This window comes from Folsomia candida, unplaced genomic scaffold (genome assembly GCF_002217175.1).
Source record: "Folsomia candida strain VU population unplaced genomic scaffold, ASM221717v1 Fcan01_Sc019, whole genome shotgun sequence".
Taxonomy (NCBI): Eukaryota; Metazoa; Arthropoda; class Collembola; order Entomobryomorpha; family Isotomidae; genus Folsomia; species Folsomia candida.
This window is the reverse complement of record NW_019091211.1, coordinates 1502301-1512633: the sequence shown is the minus strand read 5'-3', so window position 1 is coordinate 1512633 and position 10333 is coordinate 1502301. Positions and strand designations below refer to the sequence as shown.

The window sequence follows — 10333 nt, the reverse complement described above, 5'->3', positions numbered from 1 at the left end:
GACGGCACGTTTTTCCGTGGTCACACCCTTTAGAGTCGTGACAACGTTTTTCGTGGTCACGCCCATGGGGTCGTGAGTTAACGTTTTTCGTAATAAAATAATAAAATCGTTTTGCTTAGAGCCCGCACTACGGGCTTAAGAGACTAGTTAATAAGAAATTGATGGGCACCGTCGCACACTGCCCCGGAAATTCGAAATTCCCGCTTCAGCGGAGAAAAGTAATTAATTCGATTCTACTAATTAGGGACAAGCAATCGTTACAAAAAAATTCCAAACTAATGTATAATTAGTCTACTTTATTGTAAAATTAACTAGAGCGTTCAATTGTTAGTCAGAACCTTATAATATGGGTTTCAAAATTGATGAAAAATTGATGGAGCCATGTCTCACATTTCCCCCAACATTCAAAGTTCCCGCTATAGTGGATCAAGCTAAATCCTTAGTTACATCATTCTGCTAATTAGGGTAAAAAAATCGGGGCAAAAAAATTCCAAACTAATCTATAATTAGTCTACTTTATTGTAAAATTAACTAGAACGTTCAATTGTTAGTCAGAACCTTATAATATGGGTTTCAAACTTGGAATATGCGTCCTGACATATCTATACCCCTGCGTACCTCCGTTTCTTGGATACGTTACAACCATCTTCAAGTCATGTGGGGAAAATGATTGCTGGATTTCCCGAAAAAATGACATCAGTTCTTGGCTGGTAAAATTTGGACTGGCCGTTTTTCAATGGGCTTTGTGGAATTGGGCAGGCACAAATTTATTGTTTTTTGGATATCACTTATACGTCTCGATAATCGCGGCTCTTTTGAATTCTCTCCAATCACTTGATGCGTAATAGAATTAGTATTTCTAATTTTGGATACTCTGCTAAAAAATTTTTATGAATTTCTTGCAGATCGGTTTCAGCTAGAATTGTCGGAAAGTTTATACAATTCCACATTTCTTACGTGCATCAGAAATTGATGGAGTGTCAAATCAACGGATTAATGGGACAGTATTATCTGTCAATCATGCTTATGGATCTCGTATTTATCAATATCCTTAGTTCCTCTTTAACGATCCTGCTTGGATTTGGGGTCACGAAAAATTTGGCTTTTCTCATGATTCCCCTTCTTGGTTTGGACACGGTGCTTGTGATGAGCGTTTATGCCTATGTTGGAGGGAAGATTACTGAAACATCGGTATCAGTGAGGCAAAGAATGATAGGGAGGTTGGTGCATGGCAAAGATGTAAAAATTATACGACTACAAATTGAGACAATGCATCCGGTGAGGATGAAATTTGGAACTAATTTTGTTGAAATGCAGACCTTGTTGAATTTACTGAATTTTTGTATGGCTAATACCATCAGTGTGCTACTTCTTCGTGGTCATTAATGCGTTATAAGGCATAGATTTTTTCCAAGTCGATTTTTTGTAGGATCATTTGTATAAATCTCACATTCTTTTCTATTCGTCTCATCTGTAGCAATAATTGGGTCTTAAAATTACAAATTTAGTGTCACATAAATACCTACCTAGGTAAATAAATATGCTCGCATGTTTGTTAATTCTATATGTATTCTATGAGATTCCTCGTAAAAAATATTTTAAGCAGGGTACGAGTACTTGCATATTTATAATTAGTGTTACTTCACGTAAAAAACTTAATTAGTGATGTTTTACTATGGAGTATGTATAAGGTGATAAATATTAAAAATAAATAGGTACATAAGCAGTCTATCGTCACTTAAGTTTCCTGTCACAGCATGGCAAATTAAGTATCTATTTATTTACGTTGATATTTATGGTCTTGACGCTGGGTTTCCAACTTGGTACTATTCGGGCATGTGGTATATGTAGAAGACCTTAAACGTAAATACTGCTACACATAAATAATTTATTAACGCACACATACATTTGCTGGGCGGAAATTACGGTGTGAATGTAGTGTAAAATCTGCAACGGCACATGTGAGAAAAGAAACTTTGTATTGCAAAGTTTTATGTACAATTGTAAATGCTTTGTTAGAAAGATAATACTTCACTTTTGCGAGGAAAGAGATGGAAGCTTTTTGAAAAAAAAAATCAAGGACACGATACACGATACAATTAAGTGCAAAATTAAGAGTTGTTGTATGTACACCAAAATGAAGTTAATTACGAAAATGAGCATACATATCTCTAAAAAGTTTATACTTTAAATTTCATGTTTTAATTAAGCATAGTCTAAAACTCCCGAATGGATGATTTCTTATTTAAAACCATTAGTGCTGGCATAATTTAAACGGAGCTTTCTACATACATACATACATAATCAATACATATTGAAGAATTATGTTTTCTAGTTAGCATGAAATGTTTAAAATTACTGCCTTCGCAAAGTTAACATCGTGTTAACTTTGAATGAATAAATATCATTTGATATTTATTCATAATTGAGTCAGAATAGAATTTCCGAAATTTGCATAGTGCTAAGAGAAAGTGGTGTTTGAATTACCTAAATCTAAACATGACCCAGACCTAATATTTAATCATCTAAATATGCTTCCATATTTTACCAGCGAATGTTGCTTTTCTAGCCAATCAAACAATATGTTCGCTTCGACGAAAATATTATTGTCTGTCTTTGAATATATAACAATGCTTCATCAATTCTAGGAAATTTGACATTACCATGAAAACAATTCCATGTAAATAAATAAATGTTTGTCCAAAGTGATATTAACCAGTGGAGTGTTGCTCTGTTTTAGATTTTACATAAATTATATTAATGACGCTTTGGCCAGGGTTCCTAACATTGAGTATTTCTCATCTCGGTGATGAATACACTACTCTTCGTCCAGTATTATTAGTCGCAAACAATTCTGAAAGGTTACCTGGCAGATTATTTATTTTTCAATTAGCAACCAAATAACCTCTCAGAAAATTTTCCAAGAAATTGCGACTATTAATATTGGATCAACAGTAGTAGATATCCATTATTAAAATAATACCAAGCGGTATTCTAATACAACTGTACCAAAGTGGCATTGATAAGTAACACCATGTAAGTAGTAAGCAATAGCTCGGTATTAAAGTTGTGCCATATCGGTAGCAGGTTTTTACCGACCCGTATAATTGTAATACCAGGGGGTAGAACTTTAATACCGAGTAATCAATATCTGGATGACTATACGGATTTCTAACAGTGTATAGATTAATAAATGTATGTAAGCATGATCTCCTGATTTACAAGTTTAACAAAAAAATACATATTCCTCAAAATAAATTTCTTCAAAAATCCACTACATACTTACTTTAGCAACCCTGACCTGGGAAGCACAAATACAAATACAACCAACAGGTTTTTGGACTTGACATTCCAGGGCGTCAGCTTTGAATTGAAATGAAGACACGAATTTAAATTGAGATAAAATAAACCATTTTCACTAGGCTATGTAAATATATTAGCGATTTATTTAATTTACCTGGAACAAAATGAACAAGTCCTGATCACATTAATCTGAATACCGAGTTTGCTTTTGGTGTTCGCAAATGTATATCGCGAACGTAATTAATGCGTCAAACTCGACCTTTGATTTTGGCGCTTCCTTCAACGGATAGGTATCTTTACACAGTTAAATAGAAATATTAATTTACGATGTTCAAATGTCTTAGGTAAATAATATAGTTATGCAAATAGTTTCTACCAGCCAAATATCTACTGATACACTACGGTTCTCTGGAAAAGATAAGGCATAATTATTTCTATTTCAAACGATTTAAACAGTAGTTCTTGAGCCTCCGCACGAATATTATCTTTGCACAACAAATAAATTGGAACTCATTTCTCCTAAATTTCACTATGTATTCGACCCAATTTTTTCCCATGTTGGTCCGTCATCTCGGTCACTGTCGCCTTCTTAAAGCAGTTCCGTTCGAGTTTGATGAATATTTCAAGAAACTTGTGCCAATAAAAAACTCCAGCGATATAAAAATCTTCCGGTGCCAATGCTTAATCATGCTCTTATACGTGGTCGCCATGTTTCTCAATCTTTGCGTCGGACCACTCACGGTCCAGCGGAAGTTTCAGGGCTTCAGCTTCTTCGCAATCTATGTGATCCTACTGCTTGGCAAATGGAATTATGAGCTGGATATCGCACCGATACAAGTGATCAATTCGTGCATGCAGTTTGAGACAGAGTTGGTAAAAGGTGGGTAAGGTTTTGTTCATGCAAATTAAAAATTTGTCACTAATGCTAATAGGATGTGCTAAATATGAGGTGTTTCTAGATATTTATGCATATACCGATATTTACATATGCATGTACATACATAAATAAATGTGGTCGATATGTTTCAGACTGTGAAATTAAGAAAAAAATATGTTTTTCTATTAAGCAAAACGTGCTTATGTCATGATTCTTAAGACAATTTAAATCTTGAAATTTTCCCACAGACGAGGAAAACCTGACAATTTCCACCCCAGCTAAAATGATGACCTACTTCATGTTCTTCAATACTCGGTCATCGCCTTTGCGGTCGGCGTCTTCTGCCTCCTCCTCTTCGACCCATGCTTCCCACCCTTTCTCCTCTCAATGTCGACCCATTGCTCGAGCATAAACTGGATGAATTTCGGTCCGGAAATTCTCATCATCGTATTCGAAACATGGATGGCCGCACAAGCCATCTACTCCGGATCCATGTGGGGCTTCTACATCCTCTTCGTTGGGATTATTTGTATTCTAAATTACCTACAAATTCTCCGCAGGTAAGGGAACTTCAGTGGCAGCCGAAGCCAGGTGCAATGTCCTCGACATGTTTCGATGTCCCATCAGAGTTGAGTCGAATGAACGTTTTCAGAAACCCGAACCGGTTTTTGGACAAAAAAATATCTGATCCGACCCGACCAATCGGATCGGGACACGGAGATAAAAAAACGGATATCCGATTCCACTCTGGTCCAGGTCCATATATTATATAGACCTCTCCCTCCCCTATCCTACAATGTTAATGTCCCCAGAAGCCCCTTGGCTTCCGCGGTCACGTGTAACTTTATGTGGGCAAGATACATATATATGTGCATATACTGAACCATAACCTGCCTGTGTTTTACTTAATTAGCAAAATGGAACATGCAAAGAAATTTCTGGAGCATACACTATGCATTCAATCGTACCGACAGGTGCACATTTTGGAGAAAATGTTGAATGATTTCCTCATGACGAAAATCTCCCCAGCCGTAGTCATATTCATACCAGCGGTTCAAATTGTATCTCAATTTGTGTCTGTAATGATGCATGACAAAATTGCGATGCCGGGATTTCTCATATTTCCGCTCTTCTTGGTGGACGGATTTGTGGCTAATGTGCTCGTCTTCACGTTGGCATCATGGGTCAATTCCACGCCGCATGACATGCTGGTAAAATATGGTCGGAGGCTGGATAATATCTCGGTGGGAGGTTCCTACTTGAGGAAGGAGGTGAAGGCACTGAATTCGATGAAGATTAAGTTCTGGTCGAACTATATCGATCGAGGAACGCCGCTGATGATTCAGAATTTCTGCTTGGCTCAAACCATGTCACTGATTATGATAAGGTCATCGAGTTAAGTATGTGTTTGTAGATGTACATATTCATAATTAGGTGGGTTGTGTATGTGCCCAGTTGAATGTACACTTTGGCGTAAATTTACTGATCCTTGTGTGTAAATATATCATAACTTGGACCTCACAATTAAAAATGCAGGGTGATTTATTTAACAGAAATATTCTCTTAGCGTTGCGTTCAACTTTGAAAATAAATAATTAGTATACATAAGTGTATTATCCTTCTGTTTATAATTAAGGATTTGTAATTAATTAAATTTTTGATTAATCCTAATCCTGAGTGTGATACTGTACAAAATAATAACCGTAGACATGCATAAATAAGTGTGTATGTAAATATGTTTATAAATTTGCGCTTAATTAATGTTGTTTAATTAAGTATAAAGTTTCAAATATAGATGAAAAAATTTTCTGGTCTATTGCTGAATATTAAACAAAACAGTTACACCCGTCACAAACAGTTTATTTGACAAAGCAAGATATTATTTTACAGATGCGTTAAGCTGGGTACATAATTCGTGATTCGTTGATGATTTGTTTTTACAATAAGCGTACATATATAATATACATATGTTCATACATATAGTATATCCGTCCATACTCGACAATTTTAAAACAATACACAAACTTTATTCCGATTTTCTGATGGGTTTATTTTGTAATGAGGATATGTTAATTTATACGTTGTACATAATTACTTATCAACCGTGAAATCATGACCACAAATCATGAATCACGGACTATGGATCCAGCTTTATTATTTTCATGCTGGTGACCAGAGCCTTAACTATTGTCTTTTTAAATCTTTGTTTTTAAATCTTGTAATGTTTAGTCATTTTAAAACTAGCAGGTTTAGACTTTATTGGTAAATATTAACCATTTCAGATGGTTTCCCTATTCTCAGGGTAATAATTAAAATCGGGTTCAAAACTTTTAAAAGAAAAGTATGCATTTTTTACGTGGTTATATATGCTTTCACCTGACACATATAATAAAAATAATTTCATTACTAGTTGAGACCATATTTAAATGCATGCAAGTTCTACCGATATGATTTACTGAGAAGCATTTTTTTAACTATGGAGTTACTCAAATATACTATACCCAATGTACATACGTATATAATTTACTGTTGACTGTGATACATTATAATTAATTACATATCTGTGCACATAAGCACCATTGAGAATCTTTGCATACGTAGTCAGCGACTGATGGACCAAGGTCGGTCCATCAGCCTGATGTACATAGCTACATACATGCTTGTATCACTGTACAATGAGTAGGTATAAATTATTATCGTTGTCATGTACGCATGTTTCCATGACAACAGCTTGAAGTGGTCTGTCAGTATGATCACATCACTTTAATAAACTTTAGCTAAATACAAACACATTGAGTTTCACAAAACCTAAATATTAAATCTAATTAAAAAAACAGAAGATAAACAGAAATTGCTAAACTTAAAAAATTGTATTAATAAAATTAATTTAATTTTAATTTAAAATACCATGGGGAAAAAAGTGATCCAGACGACTGGTGGTGATAGAAATAAATCTGGTCAGCGTTACTCTAAAAAGCCGAGGAGTAAATGCGTCTATGATATGGTAAATATTTTATTTACATTGAGGCAATTCACGCAGGTTTTTGATAATATTGTAAAATCTGTAAATTCTGTAAACGTACAAAATTTTACAAATATTTCTTAGGATAATTAGGTTACAAATTTTTTTAAACTTCCTCAGATCAAGAACGTCTTTGTATTTTGTAAAACTTTGTAAAATTATTTTACAAAACTTACGGATTTTACAAATTACAAATGACCTCGTGAATTGTCTCATTATCTTTGAGGCCGTATTTAATTTTGAAAAAAATCTCTTTCAGCCATGCAATGTTTGCGGGGACAAAGCCAGATCACATAATTACGGAGGGATTTCATGTAATTGTTGCAGGTCTTTCTTCCAGCACTTTATTCTACACAGTGCAAAGAACTATGAGAACATGAGTTTAATTAAGAATTGCAAATTTGAAGGAAATTGCATAATTGACAAAGCCTCCAGAAAAAAGTGCAAGACTTGTAGATTTCTTAAATGTGTCCAAATTGGAATGGATCCAAAATGGGTGTTATCAGATCATGAAAGGAGTCAGAAACTTAAACAAGGACAAAATAATAATAACGCTACTATAAAGCCAACTGCTTCCTCAGTCTGTAAAATGACAGACGAAGAATTCAAAATAATTACAAATCTTACAAAATACTTTAAAAAAGCCTGCGAACAAATCCCGTATAATTTTCCGTCCAGAGAAAAGGACGAAGTCTTATCGTCTACAAAGTTACAACTTTTGCTGATTGGTGCCATGTCAATCGCAATTCGGAGGTGGATACGATGAATAATTTATTTTTTTAATACAAATTTATTAATTTTTTTTATTATTTCAGGTTCGTCTGCTTTGCGAGTATGATTCCAGAATTTAAGGAACTTTCACTACACGATAGAACCAATTTATTGAGACGATCGGTCGTTGAAATGATAATTCTTCGCGATGTGGTCACCTATGATTTCGATAAACGAACGTGGAATTATACAGATCACGAGTCTGAAAAATATCCAGAAGTTTGTGTATGTACTTAAATACAAATATGTAATTTGAATAATTAGGTAGGAATGTGTTACCGGTCGGTAACTTACCGACCAGTGTGATTGGTAATATTCGTTCATATTTACATAGTTATTACTATGCATGGAAATATTTAATTTTTAATCAATGGACGAAAAATTACGGCGACAATCTAAGAATATGTACATGTATAATTATTTACACACATTTTACATGCATACATAAAATTTTATGTACATTGGGGTACTCACAACAACTTTCGTATCGCAAACCTCGTAAATTGAGAATAAGTGGAATGGCTTATTAAGATGTGTGAAATTTGCGAGATTGTCCAAATATTTTTTTCGGAAAATTTTGCTCGAAAATTATGGGTTTTTTTTCGCCAACCAGCAAATGTTTCCAGTGTGTTTTAATTAATTTCACGCATTATTTCGCAAACTATTTGTTCAATGAGTTCCGATGCGAAATTTACGTTGTGACATAAACACTGCAATTTTGAAATCCTGAATTTAATTTATGATTCCATAATTTGATAATTTAGCTTAATACATTCCACAGTTGGACGAATTGACAAGCATCTGGACAGAAGAGCTGATAGAAATGTGTAACGAAATTTATGCCAGAATTGCACGCCACTCTCCGGACGAGTCGAGTGTCATGTTATTAATTGCCGTGGTTTTATTCTCCGATTTCGGAGGAGGTGAAGCATGCACGGAGTATGAAGATTATTCCACAATAAATGCCGCCCAAGAACATTATACCGCATTACTGGAAAAATACTTAAAATTTTTACACGGTGAGACCAAAGGACGCCAAGTATTTCCCAGGGTGAGTTGAAAATCTTTTAGGTAACTAAATTTTAAATTTCAATCCCATAAATTTGACTAATTTTACTCAGCTCCTCTGCCAATTAATGGACGTTACCCAGGTAGGTCAGCTCACCTTAAAAATTATGAACTATTAATGTGGTCATGTTAACATCACGTCGTGAAATTAAGGCCAGTCACCTCCACCAAGGCGTCCCCCTCGACTTGACGGACAGCCAAGTGGATAAGATGCACCTGCATTTGCTAAAACTGCAGAAGGTGGCGAATCCTGCATCAGTTGTGCCTGACAATATTACGCAGCCCACACCACGAGAGGACGTTAACGGAGAAAAGGACTGCTGCAGGAAACGAGCAATGTTTGAAAAACTAAAGACTTCAAATTTTCCACCGACCGAAAATCCCGGTTTACCCGCATTGATTCATAACTTTGTCCGTAATCCTGGCGAATATGGGATTAAGCCGTATTACTTTGAAAGGGGTCCCCACACGGGCGTGGAAAAAGCCTTCATGCGACGGATGCCAACATTAGTGACTAATCCGTTAGATTCCCTGGTCGCGGATGTGTCGAGGTTGTCGATTTCTGCGGACTCTGGTCGAAAGCGGATGAGTTTGTGATGATAGGTGAATAAGTATTGATGGTGTGAATTGTCACTAGAGCCTGCATACTAAATACAACTATATATGTAAATTCTTTGAGATATTCTATATTACTTAATACTAAAAAGTGTTTAATTTATATGCAAAACTTTATTTTTATGCGTCTTCGAAATAAATGAGTAAAGTATCGTAATTTTTTATGCAAAATGCGTTATGCAAAGTAAAGTGACAGAAGACCTTCAAGACAAGACAATTATTATTTACAATTCCATCTCTTTCAACTAATTATGTAGGTCAAAATGCATGAAATAGATTTATTTAATTAAATAACCCAAAAAGATTAATAAAGTCAAAGCGTGCATACATACATAAATATGTTATGTACATACAGCAAGCTTGGTACGACGTCCCTCGACTACAATTTCTCATTCCATGAAATTCTTTAAGCATACATTTTAAATTAAATTTTCTAGCTCTATCTTAATTAAATCTTTAAATAAGTCGACAGATTTAACAACTTTTATGACATTGATGGATATTTCTCTTTTATCGTGCCTTTACTTTGTCGCAAGCAAAAATGACACGGTTTGGTTCAAACAAAATTCCTGCACGACCAGCGGTGTGAGAACTTCGACAAAATTGTTGCCAAACTCCAACCTAAGTGGTCTCAAAGACCTGTGAAATTTTCTTGAGCATTTATTCTTCTCAGTCCC

At 34.9% G+C, this 10333-nt stretch overlaps 2 protein-coding genes across 2 annotated transcripts; both read left to right on the top strand.

The window, feature by feature from the left end:
* Positions 1-4331: 4331 nt before the first annotated feature.
* On the top strand, positions 4332-6607 carry LOC118438249. Its single transcript, XM_035858161.1, has 2 exons — positions 4332-4740; positions 5094-6607. Exons 1-2 carry the CDS (start codon positions 4568-4570, stop codon positions 5578-5580), a joined length of 660 nt encoding a protein of 219 aa, XP_035714054.1. The 5' UTR covers positions 4332-4567; the 3' UTR covers positions 5581-6607.
* A 279-nt stretch (positions 6608-6886) lies between these two features.
* Positions 6887-10012, top strand: LOC110857872 (thyroid hormone receptor beta). The gene is made up of 6 exons (XM_022106486.2): positions 6887-7184; positions 7462-7955; positions 8018-8198; positions 8755-9024; positions 9095-9124; positions 9195-10012. Exons 1-6 carry the CDS (start codon positions 7089-7091, stop codon positions 9636-9638), a joined length of 1515 nt encoding a protein of 504 aa, XP_021962178.1. The 5' UTR covers positions 6887-7088; the 3' UTR covers positions 9639-10012.
* Positions 10013-10333: the final 321 nt, after the last annotated feature.

Excerpts from the sequence above, each read along its gene's own strand:
- LOC118438249 (XM_035858161.1), top strand. The coding sequence starts at position 4,568 with ATGTCGACCCATTGCTCGAGCATAAACTGGATGAATTTCGGTCCGGAA. Across the intron at positions 4,741-5,093 it reads TACCTACAAATTCTCCGCAG|CAAAATGGAACATGCAAAGA; the intron begins GTAAGGGAACTT and ends TTACTTAATTAG.
- LOC110857872 (XM_022106486.2), top strand. The coding sequence starts at position 7,089 with ATGGGGAAAAAAGTGATCCAGACGACTGGTGGTGATAGAAATAAATCT. Across the intron at positions 7,185-7,461 it reads GTAAATGCGTCTATGATATG|CCATGCAATGTTTGCGGGGA; the intron begins GTAAATATTTTA and ends AATCTCTTTCAG. Across the intron at positions 9,125-9,194 it reads AATTAATGGACGTTACCCAG|GCCAGTCACCTCCACCAAGG; the intron begins GTAGGTCAGCTC and ends CGTGAAATTAAG.